Source organism: Periplaneta americana, chromosome 6 (genome assembly GCF_040183065.1).
Source record: "Periplaneta americana isolate PAMFEO1 chromosome 6, P.americana_PAMFEO1_priV1, whole genome shotgun sequence".
NCBI classification, from domain to species: Eukaryota; Metazoa; Arthropoda; class Insecta; order Blattodea; family Blattidae; genus Periplaneta; species Periplaneta americana.
This window is the reverse complement of record NC_091122.1, coordinates 155,121,571-155,138,438: the sequence shown is the minus strand read 5'-3', so window position 1 is coordinate 155,138,438 and position 16,868 is coordinate 155,121,571. Positions and strand designations below refer to the sequence as shown.

The 16,868-nt window shown below is 39.0% G+C and overlaps 1 protein-coding gene across 14 annotated transcripts in view; it reads left to right on the top strand.

Moving 5' to 3' along the window:
* Positions 1-16,868, top strand: part of LOC138701955 (uncharacterized) — a 920,371-nt gene that overhangs the window by 438,939 nt on the left and 464,564 nt on the right. For all 14 annotated transcript variants that reach the window (XM_069829333.1, XM_069829340.1, XM_069829339.1 and 11 more), the window contains one exon: positions 9,433-9,584. In XM_069829333.1, the coding sequence (XP_069685434.1) occupies positions 9,433-9,584 (152 nt within the window). The remainder of the gene's footprint in view (positions 1-9,432; positions 9,585-16,868) is intronic.

The following is a 16,868-nucleotide window of genomic DNA, read 5'->3' as shown; positions in this document are numbered from 1 at the left end:
GTACAACTTCACCTCTGAACACCGACAAGGGAAGAAACATTCCAACGCTGATGCCCTGTCACGACGTCCGTGCCCGGATGGCTGCAAACACTGCCTGAAAGTAGAAGAGCGGGATGGCGCCCACGCAGTCAGAGCAATTGCCGCCCAGCCGAGCCCAGGATGGGATAACGCCGCCATAAGGAGGGAGCAGCTGGAGGACCCAACCATTGGACAGCTACTGCGTGATGTGGAGTCCGGCCAGAGACCAGTATGGGCCGATATCGCCAACCGTAGCACCACTTACAAGAGCTACTGGGCCCAGTGGGAATCCTTCACTGTCAAGGACGGTATCCTGAAGAGGATTTGGGAGTCGGCCGATGGAAGGACCCGCATAGAACAACTTGTCCTGCCCAGGAGCAAGGTGAAGGAAGTGCTGGAGGAGACTCATGCTGGAGTGACTGGAGGCCACCTGGGAGCCAACAGGACGCTGGACAAGTTAAGGCAGAGGTTCTATTGGTTGCATCAGAGGACCGACACGGAACAATGGTGCCGAAGATGCGACACCTGTGCAGCCAGTCGCGGACCAAGGACCCGCAGCAGGGGAGCCATGCAGCAGTACAACGTGGGAGCTCCTTTTGAGAGGATCGCCATCGACGTTGCTGGACCGTTCCCGGTCACGGATCGCGGGAACCGCTACCTGCTAGTCGCCATGGATTACTTCACAAAATGGCCAGAGGTGTACGCGATTCCCAACCAAGAGGCTTCGACGGTGGCCGACGCGCTGCTTGACAACTTCATCTGCCGATTCGGGGTGCCCCGGGAATTGCATAGCGATCAGGGGCGCAACTTCGAATCCAACCTGATGGGAGAATTGTTCGAGCGTCTGGGGGTGCATAAAACCAGGACCACTCCCCTCCACCCACAGTCCGATGGTATGGTGGAACGCTACATCAAAACCTTGGAAGAGCATCTGCGGAAGGTGGTGTCCAACCATCAACGAGACTGGGATGCCAGAGTCCCACTGTTCCTCTTGGCCTACAGAGCTTCGGTCCACGATACAACAGGGATGACACCGGCAAACATGGTCTTCGGGAGAGAGCTGCGCCTGCCCTGTGATCTGCTGTTTGGCACGCCACCCAGCGCCGACCAGCCAGCGACTGACTATGTGGCAGAACTCACCGAGAAGTTGAATGGAATTCACCAACTGGCCAGAGAGCACCTCAAGATGGCCAGCGACAGGATGAAGGTGCGCTACGACAGATTAGCCAACTCTGCAGGATTCCAGGAGGGCGACCTGGTGTGGCTGTATCGACCTACCAGGACCAAAGGGAAATCACCAAAGCTGCAGCGTGCCTGGGATGGACCATACCGCGTGGTGACTCGGATCAACGACGTGGTGTACCGGATCCAGCGACAACCTCGAGGGAAGATGATGGTGGTGCATCTGGACCGATTAGCAGCCTACCAAGGGACTGCCCGGGACGAGCAGCCCTAAGGAGGGGGCAATGTGACAGCGACGTGAGAATCGAACTCACGACCAGCGTCCCGCAAGAAAGCAGATCGCACGGGCTCCACGGAACATTGAGTGACGTCGCGCGGTGGAGAGAAGGGAGAGAGGGTGTATTACGTCACGCGACGAGTCTGCGCGCGCAGCTGCTACGCAGTGGATGTGGAACGACCTTCCCGATTATTCCAGACGTCTGTCGATGTAGAGATATTGAGATAATTCTCTACACACCTGTAGAAGGTTCTCGCAACTATGATTTTGCTATAAAAGAGCAGGCGCCAGCGAACTAGACAGAGTCTTCAGAGTTTTCAGTTATTCAGTCAGTGAGAAAGCCAGAGCAAGCAAGCCAGCCGGAGTTCGACTCGAGTGTGCGTCCGCATCTGCGTCAGCATCCGAAGGCCTGAGTTCGAGTGCAGTGGACCGCAGTTGGAGGGACCTGAGTTCGAGTGCAGTGGACCGCAGTTGGAGGGACCCGAGTTCGAGTACAGTGAACTGTCTCTGAAGGTCTGTGGTTCGAGATACCGTGAACTCGAGTGACTGAGATAGAAGAACTGTGAACTGAGAACTGGTAGTTCTGATTTGTAAATAGTACTGTGTAAATATTAGTTAAGTTTAACAGTTCATTGTTGTGTGTAATAGTCCAAGTAAGTTGTCATTGTCGTCGGTGGAGTGCTATAACGAATACTGTGTTGAGTGAAGATCCAATTGTTGACGAGAGCGTTTAAGGTGGATTGTAGAAAGGAATTATTGTGGCGAATAAATTAAATTGTTGTAACTAATAAAATTCACAATATATATTCGGTGAAGGCACTTTCATTGTAGCGGTTACAGAAATTAATTAAAATATACCTGTAGGCAATTTGTAATAATAAATTAATAAATAATAGATAAATAATCGAGTAAAGGCAATAAAGCACTTATTTTGTAAATTAGGTATTTATATTAAAAAAAGGCAGAAAAGGGCAACATAAAACTGTGACGTTTCAATCACAAACGTATAATTCGTACAGATTTACTTTCAAAATGAAGATAGATTTAACACATTTAAAAAGGGATTCTGCCAAAATTCCGTCTCTGGTAAAAAACATTTGTGCGAGATCGTGCGTATTTGCTTGCTTTCCGCACAAAACCAATACGCGGTAAGTGTGAAATACCACATTCAGTACTCCCAACGTAACACACATAACAATTTCCCTCTTCTTACCGCTTAAGCGCCATATTCATTTTACTGCTTTAGGCTTTTAAAATATTATTTTTAGAGACGTTTAACATAGTAATAATTATAAATTGGAAACTTACCACTGCAATTTTACCTAAATTGCACTGTTAATTATTGTTTTTAAATATTTGCAAAAATTAAGTAAACTCTACAACACCACAATAGTTACTGCATTTGTAATGCAAGTAACATTAAGGAAGCCGTGAAAAAATCAACAAGATTCCAGATGCCGATGTTATTACTGCAATATGTTATATAAATAATATTGTTAAAATATTAAAATGAAAAATAAATCATTACATAACCTTACCGTTTGTTTTAAGTTCGCATTTATAGACTGGGGGGGATAAAAGACAGACGTATATCACGGCCTGCTGGAGTATAGTAAACACAGAAAACATTTTATAGGAACAATGTTGAAGATAGATATATTTGTTTTCCAAAGTTGCCGTCATTGAACAGAAACCAAGATGGAGATTTCATTGCAACTAATTAGAAATTCGTCTTTCAGGTATGTAATAAACGATCTTCGCACAAAATAATGTACGATACACGAGCGGTATGTTTGTTTTCATGTTCTCGGAAATTAAAAAAGCTCAACTACGTTTCGCTTTTTCAGTCTTTTCCTCGAAAATGAAAACATCAACATACCGCTCTTGTAACGCATATTACTATAATATTATCCGTACCCAGACGGATCAGACTGTATACAACATACTCGTATAATTCCATTCTTAGATATGAATTTACCAACACTTTCTAAGAGGGACGGATGAACAGACAGACGAAGGCATAAACGTATAAGATTACGGAATGAAGGGGAGATGAGAAAAGATGTTTCCGATGCAAATACGGGAAATTTTATGCAAATTTTTGCAGAGTTCCTTGAGCGTAATTCTGTATGAAATGAATCGCTTTTAGAAGAAGGAAACGCGACTGCGTCTGTCGCATGCGATCAAGTGACATCATTAGCGAGAGTCGGGTCGCGTTCTGCGACTCCACTGCTCCAATTTGTAGACGAGCAGGTAAGGTGTGTGTAATGAATACGTCAGAAACGGGCTGGCTCACTTGCTGTCCATTATGCACAGCCTGGCACCGAGATCCGAGAGACGTAATTTGGTTAGGGCACACAGACATGTTCTCCCGCCTGAGTTCATTGTCGTTTGTGGAACAGCAGTTGGAATCTCCTTGGATAATTAATCGATATAATTAGTTACATTCTCTGATTCGTAATGTCACAAAGTCAGCGTATGTGATCCTTCTGTTGATTTTTTTTTCCACATTACATTCCTCGTAATCTAACATTATAGCAGCGTGGTCCTCGAGGTCTGCGCTTGTGGTCCTTAAAAAAAGACAGAAGAAAAAATAAAATTCAAACAAATTGCTTATCACACTATGGGTATAGCTTAAAATCTCAGAGTTTGGAAATGACACATGACAATAGAATTTCACTTTTTTTTCCCACTACAGACATTTTATGAAATTTATTACCCTACCCGTCTATCGACTTCCCACTCTATTCTCAGCAACAAAAGAGGGATTTAAAGCACTATGAACGTGATGTTTTTCGCCATCTTTTCCCTACACATCTGGCGCCGTGCCTGTAGCCCAGCCAGGGACCACCCAAATTCATAACAGAGGACCAAAGTACCGAACCTTAATTCAATTTTAAAATATAAGTATTCTGGTATTAAAATATGCTACGAAAATGATAAATTTGCTTTCAATGGGAACAAGAGTAAGGTGGTCCGCGAAACTGTTCTGACTTCAAAAAGTGGTCCCCACTTCAAAAAAGTTTGAGAAACGCTGCATTATAGCACAAAGTTTAGATATACATTTTTAATAATATTACACAGGGTTGCGAAATTAAAATTTTGGTTCAAGACTTTTAATATCGAACGTTGATTTTCATTAATTCTTGGCTTCTGTTGAAGTAACTTAAGCTACATTTTGCCAATCATTTATGAAACAATTTTTATAATGATTTGAAGAATTACCGTAGGCCTATTTATAGCTCCACTCATGCAATATGGTTGTTGTTTAGTCAACTGTTCGAAGACAGGTCTGAACCTCGCAAGTGATACCATCGAGCGCGGGTTCGATTTCCGCTTTGGCTGACTACCTGGTTGGGTTTTTTCCGAGGTTTTTCCCACGGATAAGGCAAATTTCAGATAATCTATGGCGAATCCTCGGCCTCATCTCGGCAAATATCATCTCGCTATCATCAATTCCATCGACGATAAATAACCTCGTAGTTGATACAGCGTCGTTAAATAACCAAGTAAAATTAAAAAAAAAACGAGTGATACCAAGAATACACCACTTATGAGGCAACTAGGCCAGGAGATAATGAGGTAGAATGGCCAGTTCCATTGCATACATCGCCGACTAGCTAGCTACATATTGCACTAATCAGACTTCAGAGGCATACAAACAATATTGTTCTTCCTCTGACACATCGTTCAAGTGACATTTCTTTGTCACTTACCGAAACTACTTGCATCGACCACGACATCAAATGGCTTTTCATTGTCTACACTTTATTTTACTTTAGGTCCAAATTCCCCTTTTGGTTCTCGAATACATAGTATGTACAGTCGTGTTCCTAGACTTCCAGCTGCATACTTATGGATTTGGACTGTGTACGAATGAGTGACAGATGCCATGGATTTCATTACTAATGTTTTAATGTGAGTTAAGAGAAAAAAAAAATTGAGTCGAGCATAAATGCGAGAGCTATGATACGGTGTCGTGGAACTATGAGGATCCGAGTGCGCGCAAGAAGCGGCATAAGTAGCAGTGATTTTTGAAGTCAGATTTCGTAAATGAAGAAAGAACGAAACGAACGACTGTCACCACGCTTCTTAACAAACGGAAATTAGCTTAAATATGCATTTTCATTAAATTCAAGCAGCAAGACCTGGAACGGTTCCCTTGTTAGTCTATGAATTGATATTGTTACTGTGCTTATTGTCGCTCAAAATGTTTTACTGTATTTCTGTTTCTGTCCACGTCACTTTATGTCGTTGCGGTGAATTTAAGTTAGATTTGTAATACCAGAAATTACATGATGAAACATGTAGTCGATATAGCCTATATACTTTAGCCAATTTTTATTTTGACATTATTTTCAGTAAATAATGTGTAAAGAAGAGTTTCAAACACATTTGTTGAGACGGTATTGAGTTTAAGGAGAAAAGAGGGCTATATAATTACGAAGCGTTATGGAAATAGCGTTGGGTTGTGATAAGGCAAAAGGAGGTCACCAAACTTATCAAGACGTAACTCCACCTACCCTTACTGGTGTCGTAACACCTGACATTATCTAAAAGTAATTATTTAAAAGCAATTCATATGGAATAGGCATAGGCCTACCTTGAACTACCATTCACACCAGTATTATGTCATAAAATGTGATGATGATACACCATAACAGAGCATTTAAATTGTTTATCGTATCTTATTCGTAGTCCTGCGCCGTGGCGTCGTGGTCTAAGGCATCCTGCCTAGGACTCGCGTTACGAAATGCGCGCTGGTTCGAGTCCTCATGAGAGAAGAAATTTTCTCATGAAATTTCGGACAGTGTATGGGACCGGTGCCCACCCAGCATCGTGACGCATTTGGGGAACTACGATAGTTAGCGAAATCCGGTTGTGAAATCCAGCTATAACGGCTGGGAGGATCATCGTGCTAACCACACGATACCTTCATTCTGGTTGGGTGATCGTCCACCTCTTCTTCGGCATGTGGGCGTGAGGCTAGTAGCCAGCTGGTCGGTCTGGGCCCTTCATGGGCTGTAGCGCCACGGATTATTATTATTATTATTAGCTTATTCTTATGTCATCAGAGAACATTTATATTACTGTATCTTGTATTTCGTACGAATTCTAGAATTCATATACCGTAGTGTAAATGGGATACCGTATACAGTAATATATTTCGAATAGCATAAGTAATTTCATCACATTCCGTGAATAATAGACTATGTTATTTCACAACATAGTGAATCATGTGAAGTATATTCATGGCATTCGTAAATTATGCCACGTTATGTTATTTGATATTTCGTGAACCATGTTACTTCACGACACTTCTTGAATCATGTTACTTCACATTTCGTGAATCATATTAGCGAAATATTATCGCAAATCTAGGTTAACTCTAGAACATCAAAGTTAATAAATCGTCAATTGTTATATTATAAAAAACCACACTTCAACACATAAAAATTCACCAGTGTTAAAAAGTGTTGAAATTTCAATGAAATATGTAAAACATGGGATCTAGATTTCAGCATTTCTTACATGAAATATAAACATTTTCTTATTAATATACTGAAAGTAGTTGATTTTAAATAATATTGCTAGCTATTTGTTACTCTGTAATTTGTCAATTATAGCTACATTTTACATTTTTGGCTGTGATGTCTATACTTATCTATTTTTCATTTATTTTTATTTTGTAATTTTCATTTATATCTGTATCTGTGTCTTTTATTTAGGTAGTATCTATTTGTCTGTTTTTTAAATAATTTTTCATTTTTAATTTGTACTTACACTTGTATCTTGCATTTGTATCTGTTTTATCTCTTTTTCATGTTATCTGTACTTATATGTTTTAAACAAATATCTGTACTGTCTATTGTAATTGGGGCTTTGCCCTGTTATAGACATAAATAAATATATTACTTCTCGACATTTTGTGAATCATGTCCCATCACGAAATGATGTGAATCATGTTACTTCAGGACTTTTCGTGAATCATGCGATTTCACAGTTCGTGAATCGTTACTTCACATTTCTTAAATCATGTTACTTCACGACACTTCGCGAATAATGCTGTTTTACGACATTTCGCAAATCGTGTTACTACACATTTCGCGAATCGTGCTACTATTCTCCAACCAGGAGATCAACCGTGAAAGGAATGTGCTTAATATTGCGTCATCGATTGGAGCGAAGTAGATAGATAACATTACCGTTATAACGCCAGTTTACAAAACATGCACTCTCCTGCATATGTTATGTTATGCATGGAGGGATTAAAAGACCAGGGATGCTATGCATAGACACTTCGCTAGCCCGCGCTACGAGCATGCTAAACTAGCCCCGGCTATCGACTGGTTACTTGTACAGGATTCATATCATATCATATCCCTAACACTGGTTTATGAAAATGAAAAACGTTAGTTCGCTGATCATTCACCCGAAGCCCGCGCTAAGAATGTCTATGAATTTGGCTCTAGGAAATTAACCGTGATCTAATTTTGTAACTAGGGTAGTATAAATATGTGTGTATCAGTGTTATTGTTTGTGCTATGAGAGTGAGCCAATGGATATGCGTATACCCACGTGTGTGACCTTATGACATCTGATGACATCAACATTCATTCATAGCATCACCCCGCTGCGTCTCATTCCCCTGAGACTTTCTTTTGGTTGGAGTACAGTACTAAATACTATACTTTGTGAATCATATTACTTCACGATACTTTGCGAATCATGATGTCATATTTCGCAACGTTTTGTGAATCATGTTACCCCATCTCATGATTTCTACTGAATCATGTTAAGTCATTTAACGACATATCTTGAATCATGCCATGTCTTTTCATAACAACTCGTGAACCATGTCATGTAGTCATTCTTTTAATGCAATTTCATGATATTTCGTGAATCATATCGTGTCATTTCAAGTTTAATGGGGTATGATATGAAATTTCAAGACATTTTATGAATTGCATAGTGTTGAATAATTTCAAGGGAAAAATTGTTCCGGGGCCGGGTATGGATCCCGGGACCTCTGGTTGAACGTACCAGCGCTCTGCCACCTGAGCTACCCGGGAACTCCACCCGACACCGTCTCAACTTTTCCCTTTATATCCACACAACTCGCGTGGGCTGACGAAACGCCAGAGACCCACATCGAGTGCACACAATCTCTGTGTGACTTGGAATTGTGGTTTTCTGTTAATGTACACAGTAACGTATGTATTACGCAAATCTAGTCTTTCAGGTAAAGCTTCCTGTAATGCAGATTTGAATAATTCCAAGGGAAAAACGGTGTCGGGTGGAGTTCCCGGGTAGCTCAATTGGTAGAGCGCTGGTACGTTCAATCAGAGGTCCCGGGATCGATACCCGGCCCCGGAACAATTTTTCCATTGAAATTATTCAAATCTGCTTTACAGAGAGCTTTACCTGAAAGACTAGATTTGCATAGTGTTACTTCACAACGTTTTGTGTATTGTGTCATCACGCTATTTGGTTTGTTTTCTCACCTACTTTATACGATGTTATGCCGTAAGTCATTTTTCATGTCACATCATGTTACTTCATATACCTACCATGAGTAGTCATGTTATTTGTTTGTCAAGTCGATCATGTCATTTCGTGCTACTTGTTATGTCATATCAGTTTATAAATATTCTATGTACCATCATGCAATATCGTATAATTGTCTTTTTTTTTAGTATGAATTTGTATACGCACTATTTATTACAGTGTATTTTGTATATCGTATTATGGCCTAGCATAGCAGCAAAGTAAAGATCCTTTACGATGATCATAGAATTCGACGCGAAGTGGATGCGCTTGTTATTTAGAATGTGGAGCAGCTTGTAGGTAGGTCACTGGATTTTATCACTTTCCTTTCGCAGTAAAGGCGGGCGGGCAGGTGATGTATATTTCACCAGACAGGAGCTTTATTTCCTCTTCTTCGTGTCCCACAGGTGAACCCTGGGAGCAAGGCGGCGCAGAAGGGCGTTCGGGAGGGGGACGTCATCTCATCCATCAACGGACAGTCCACGCGTAACATCACCAACAGCGACGCTCATGCTCTCTTACGGAACGCCGGCCAAACTCTTCACCTGGGCCTCAACGAGTGAGTATGACATTAAACAATCATAGTGATGGGCGAAGTTGTTCTTTTCCCGGAACAGTTCCGACGGTTCCGGTTCCGAAAAAATACTATGTTCCAAATAACAGTTCCTAAATAACAGTCACCAGTGGTGATGAGTCGGAGTCGTTGAGTCGTTCAAACGAACGGTACAGTACCCTCCCTCTTCACCATGCAGATCACACTGGAGCACTCATAGGCATGACATAGTACACATTCTTATCTATAGATGACACTGCAATGCACATTCGAATCGATTTTGGAAAATTGCTGTGCATGCGGACAGAACTCAAAAGCTTAATGTTAGTAATTAAACAGCTGTTGACTACAAGGACAGAATTCAACACTTTGTTTTCGTACATAAAGTTATAAAGACATGGTAGCCAACTAAAAAAAAAAATAACATAACATTTAAAACATATGGTATGTAATTTCTGTTCTCTCTATTACATAATAAAAAAAACAAATCATTAATTTTTATTTTTACTTTTCTTAATGCACAGTTATAATAATAATAATAATAATAATAATAATAATAATAATAAATATTACAATTTCATAAATAATAAAAAAGATATATATTGGCAGTACTGAAACCTGGAAATCTCGCAGTGGGTTAGTAAAATGTTGGAATCGCATCTTTACCAAAGTGTAATTTAAACTTCGCATTAAACCTCGCTCTCTAAATCAGTACTTATATGAGTAGTTTCCAACAAATAATGCTACAACATTTTCGTCGTTCTTTGATAACAGAGAAGATATCACAAAAACTTGTGCTTGTCAGACTTAACCTCAACAAACGACATACAGACATTGTAACTAAACCACTCATTGCCATTTACGACTTTAACCTTTGTATAGAATCAGCTGATCAATGAATTAATAATAGTATGCGTACTTTATGACTTTGTAGAATGTTTCTAAAACAGAATTAGTCAACTAATGGTGAAATAAACTATAAAGCGGGAATGAATATTACAGATTATTAAATACTTTCTATAACATTACAGATGATTGGCCAGTCTTACAAATGTTGATATTAAAGTTCGCGCCACCGCAAGGATTTCAATTTCCATGCGCCCCCCTCCAACCACGTGAGAGTTTCAAGTACCAACTTCATCCAACGAAGTTCCAAGTACAACATAAAGAACAACGAGAACAGTGTAACCGCAGCTGTCATTGGTTCATCGGAACAAGCTCCGACGTTCCGACTGTTATCTCGGAGTCGGAACATACCTTGTGCAACGCGGTACTGCGAGCCCGCAACAGCTAGGCAAGTGAGCAGCTCGGAGTCGGAACACTGTTATTTCGGAACAGGAGGTTCCGACCTACTGTTCATTTTTGCAACAGTTCCGAGACCGGAACAGTTCCAAAATAACTGTTGTGTTATTTTTTACCCATCTCTAAACAGTCAGTCAAGATCGTTATTATGAGATAACTAACTCTTTCCTGCCTGTGGCGCATGACAGGCTAAGCATTGCAGTTAGTGATGGTAAACTCTGGAAATTTTTTTTTTTCGGGAATATTTTATTTCGTTTCCACAGAAAAATACATAAAGCGAGGTATGTAAACCCAATACATGGATGAATATATAATAGGATGCGAAACTTACCGGGTTTCCCGTAAAACATACTAGAGGCGCTGTTGTAGAAAATGATATTGCTGCCACCTGTTAGAGGGAGGGGCGTTATTACATGTAGCAGCGCACCAAGTAGCGAAAAGAGTAATTACTCCGTGCATTTAGCAGCGCACCTGGTGACGAAAATGTTAAACTGTGCAGAAAGTATTCCCTCCCACCCTGATCGATATTCAAAACTAACCCAATTTAAAATATAACATTTACATTTTTATTCCTCACAGCAGCTTCTACTGAAAATTCTTATCGGAGCCAACAGGAAGATAAAAGATACGATCTATTTTACACTACCCAATTAAAATATAACCAGACACAGACAAAAAAATAAAGCAAAAGGTTAGATAATTGGGATTGTATTCTTTGGGTATTTATTGTACAGCGCAATTGAAAAGTCTGCAAGAACTACTTAGATAATTCAGTTTATTATATTACTTTACAATACATTCAACAACACTATTTTTACAACGTCCATAAACAACACTGTTTAACATGCACTGCTTATACACATACGTAATATCACTTTATGTTCACTTATTATCAAGTTTCTGTCTGCCATCTTGGCTCCTCGTCGAGTCCTCGAGCAATATCTCGAACGGATAAATAGAGAACTCTGGGTAATGTACCCAACACGTAGTTCTAATGTTCACCACCTACGACGTTGGGCGCTGATCATCTTATTTCAGCCCCCCACTGCCAGATGGTGCTTACCGCAGTTTCGCATCCTATTATATATTTAGCCATGCCCAATAGTTCGCCTAAAATTCTGGTAGCATGTGTTATGGGAAACTCAGTAAGTTTCGCGTCTTATTATATTATATTCATCCATGATCATGTGGTGACAGTGATGTCATGTATTTAGTGTCATGAGACTCATAACTCGTAACAACTTATCTTATCTCTGGTCAGTTCTAGGAAGAGCGGTGCTCCATTCATCAATACCTCCCCGCACCTAATTAAAACACACCTCGCAGAGATTTTCTCTTAAGCTCCCCACAGTAGTCTTTAGAGTAAGGTTGACAGATTTCCTGTTGTCATCAAATAACAATACGTGATAATTATTTTTATTTAATTTGCAAGAAAATCTTCAATTTTATTGAAAAGCTTCAAAAGGATAAATTTATCATTCCTTAGCACTTTCTGTAATGATGAGAATAAATCATGATCGAGTTTAATAATTTAATCATGATTGAGTTTAATAATTTAATTATATTTAGGTATGACTGTTATTATTATCAGAGACCGGAAGTTTAGGCATTATGAATCATTAAAATAGGCAGGCAAAAAGGCATTATAAATAGTTAAAATAGGCAGGCAAAAAGGCATCATAAATAGCTAAAATACGCAATAAAAGGCAATTACAAAAACCTTGCACTACACCCACAACCTTGCACTTTCCACAAAGGGATTTCGGCAGCAAGAAAAGCTTTACATAAGTGGAATGCAAATTGTGATTTTCGACTCGATGATGCAAAAGTGCATTTTTGTGTTTGGTTGTACTGATATGTTGCAATATGAAATATTTAGCTAGCTACAAGAACGTCGCAATGAAAACTGAAAGAAAAATAACCAATAAAAATAACGTTAGACCCGCACTCATTGCTGCCTTGTCAAATAAACACAAGCGATAATTAAAACGCTTACTGTTATACATTTTTGCACGGCAACACTCATTGTTGAAAAGAGAATATGAACTAACTGAAAGACAATAATATACATTCGGTGAAGTCACGTTCATTGTAGCGGTTATAGAAATAAATTAAAATATACCTTTAGGCAATTTTTAATAATAAATTAATAAATAGTAGATAAATAATCAAATAAAGGCAAAAAAAGCATTTATTTTGTAAATTAGGTATTTATATTTAAAAAAAAAGGCAGAAAAGGGCAACATAAAACTGTGACGTTTCAATCACAAAGGTATAATTCGTACAGATTTACTTTCAAAATGAAGATAGATTTAACACATTTAAAAAGGCATTCTGCCAAAGTTGCGGTCTCTGATTATTATTATTATTATTATTATTATTATTATTATTATTATTATTATTAAAATCAAAACTTACGGATAGTATTTACAGAGTTAAAGTGTTTTAAATTGATTCATTTCACGATACTTTATGAAGCTGTGGTTATCTAGCATCTGAGTGAGATGAAGGTGATAATGTCAGAAAAATTATTCTAGGATCCAGCGTCGAAAGTTATCCAGCATTTGTTGTTAACGGGTTGAGGGAAAACCCCGAAAAAAACCTCAACCAGGTAACTTGTCCCAATGAGGATTTGAACCCGGGCTCGCTCGTTTCACGGTCACATACTAACCACTACTTCACAGCGGTATACCGAGTAAAAGTGTGAAAATTTAGAGAAACATTTTTTTTCTGGGAAAAGTATTCGTTTTGGAGTAATATGACATTAAAATTTTTGTTGTACTCTAACCAAGGACTAACCTGTTAAAATCTGTATACTTCACTTATTACTTCCACTCTGTGTAAGTAAAAGAGAGAAAGAGAGAGATTACAATGATGATGTTTGTTATTTGAGAACGAAAAGAGTTATACGATATACTTGGCATTTTATTACAGGTTTTTATTCTACTGACAGATACAAACACTTTTAATTACTCAGTTCTGTAAATAGATTTTTTTTATGACGGAATGCAAAAACATGAATATAAACATCAGCCTGTGATTGATATACTGGCATTGTTATTGCTATGGGTTTAAAGCAGCGTGCAATTCAGAGTGAAAAATGATTGAAGCGATACGAAGCTGTTAAAACTGTGATTCGCTGCAGAAAAATGCATTATCAATACTTTGAAAGGGGGGAGCTGGTATTTGTTGTTATGGTCTGTGTATATTAACGTCCGGAGTTCAAATCAGTGCAACGGTGAGTAAAATACACTGGAGCGACGAATCAAGTGTTAAGTATTCGTGAGTTCCGGGAATTGGTTCGTTTGTTGACTATCTTGACAAATTGTGGTGATATTTATTACGATTGCCGTCCAGAAAGTAACTGTCCCTGGGGCCATTTGCAGAAAGAAAACACAATTTCATGGAAAGATTTATTGAAACAGATAATTACAACAATAAATTGTTGAGCTATTTTTCAACATATTCCCCACCGGAATTGAGACATTTGTCATACCGTGCCAACTTTGTATCCCCGTGTCGTAGAAGTCTGTCGCCTGGGATCGAAACCAGTTTCTGACAGCCGTCTGTATCTCTCTGTTGATCCCACGGTATAACAAATGTTTCAATTCCGGCGGGGAATATGTTGAGAAATAGCTCAACAATTGCTGTATCTATTGCAATAAATCTTAACAGAGAATTGTGTTTTCTTTCTGTAAACGACCCCAGAGAACTTACTTTCTGGACGCGTCTCATATATTCGCCAACTTGCGAGTTTTACTTTCCATATGTGAAGTATGAGAAAAGGTATTGTGGTGGTACAAAAATTATATTTCGAAATTTTTATCATTCGTGATATTGAAGAATTGGTTTTAGTAATGCCAACTTTTTGTTCGTGCATAGAGATTTCTGCTAAACTGTTGGACGGCTTTTGTTCGTATTTAGTATCTACGAGTCAAATTACATGGGACTGAAGCACATGAATAATGTTTTCAAATTAATAGACATTTCTTATAATACGAATCTGGCTTTCAGGTATAGGCCTAGCTCTTTGTGAAGCTGACTTGAATAATTTCAAGAGAAAATTTGTTCCGGGGTCGGGTACCGAACCCGAGACCTTTGACTGAGCGTGCCAACGCTCTACCGATTGAGCTACCCAGGAACTGTAACCGACACCGACTCAATTTTTTCCCTTTATATCCACATACCTCAAGTGGGCTGACAAGATGCCGAAGTCACCTATGTTTGCACACAAACTCTGTGTGACTTGAATTGTGGTTTTATGTTAACGAATAGTGATGTATATTATGCAGGGAGCTATACCTAAAAGCCAGATTTGCATAATATACAGTACATCACTGTTCGTTAACAGAAAACCATAATTCAAGTCACACAGAGTTTGTGTGCACTTAGTTTTGGCTTCTGGCGTCTTGTCAGGCCTCTTGAGATATGTGGATTTAAAGGGAAAAATTGAGTTGGTGCCGGTTACAGTTCCTGGGTAGCACATTCGGTAGAGCGTTGGCGCGCTCAGCCAAAGGTCCCGTGTTCGGTATCCGACCCCGGAACAATTTTTCCCTTGAAATTATTAATTTCTTGTAATAGGAAAAGAAGGATCTTCTGCGGACCTTTTGGAAGAAGAAGTAAGAACGCGACCAGTGAAGTGATATGATATGGTTTGTGGCATTATGTGGGGCAGAAACATGGACATTACGACGAATTGAAGAGAAACGATTGGAAAGCGTGTGAAATGTGGATATGGAGAAGAATGGAGCGTGTGTAATGCTCAGACATAGTATATTACGGTACAAGGTTGGGAAATGTTTTTTTTTTACAAAACCTAGGAAAAGTTTGAAAAACGAGCGGAGTGAGTTTTTGATTTTCCGGAATTTTGTAATGCACTTCACAAACGTGTATTGTACAGTATTTTTTGCACGATAGAAGGCCTATATTTTGAAAATAATATATTCAAAAATCTTAATATACAGAACGTACAGTACGAACAGCTGACATGTTAGCAGTCTGACCAACGTATAAACTTCACCATCAACCTCAATGTGAAGGAGTAAAATGATTCAGATACTTGTAATATTTCGTGTTCAATTGGAACAATGTTTATTTCTTTTTGTCAAGTTATGTTTGAATTGTTTAATATACATTAGGCCTACGTACGTTACACAATGAAGAGCTGACTGATGTTAAAGTTTGGCCAACGTACAAACTTTACCATGGACTTTAGTGTGGAGTAAAAATGATTCAAGTACTTGTAATATTTCGTTTCAATTGGAATAATTTTGATTTATTTTTGTTAAGTGAAGTTTGAATTGTTTAAATAAAGTTCAGTACAGTTCAAATGCAGTGATCTGTTTCCTATAATATATATTAATTAACTGCTTTTTGCGTATAAATTTTACATGCATTGTAGCATACATAGAAGGCAGTGGTTTTCATTACAACACTAGAGCAGTTATTTGTAATATTTCAACATATTTATTTAGATTGGCAACTCTTAATTCAGTAAAATCGAATTTAATTCGTGGCTATAACGACGAGAAAACGCAAAATCGTGCAAAAAGTAACATTTAGCTGTGCTAGAAAGAGTGGATGAAGAAAGAATAGTAGGCCTACTGAAACTGTTCAGAAAGAGAAACTAAATGGCTGAGTGACTGCGAGAAGAAACTGTCTACTGAAGGATGCACTGAAAGGAATGGCGAACGGGAGAAAAGTTTGGGGCAGAAGAAGATGATAGAAGACATTAAGATACATGGATCGTATGTGGAGAGTAAGAGGAAGGCGAAAAATAGGATAGATTGTGAAATGCTGGGTTTGCAGTGAACGACCTACCCTTGGGCAGAAAACTATGAATGAATGAATGAATCAAATTGAGTAATTGAAAGACAGGTAGATAGATGCTAGCGAGTGTAAAATTAAGAATAGGCCTACATAACATCAAAGTGCAAGCTACGCTCCACTTTGAGATCGAAACTTGAATATTAAAAAATAACAGAAACA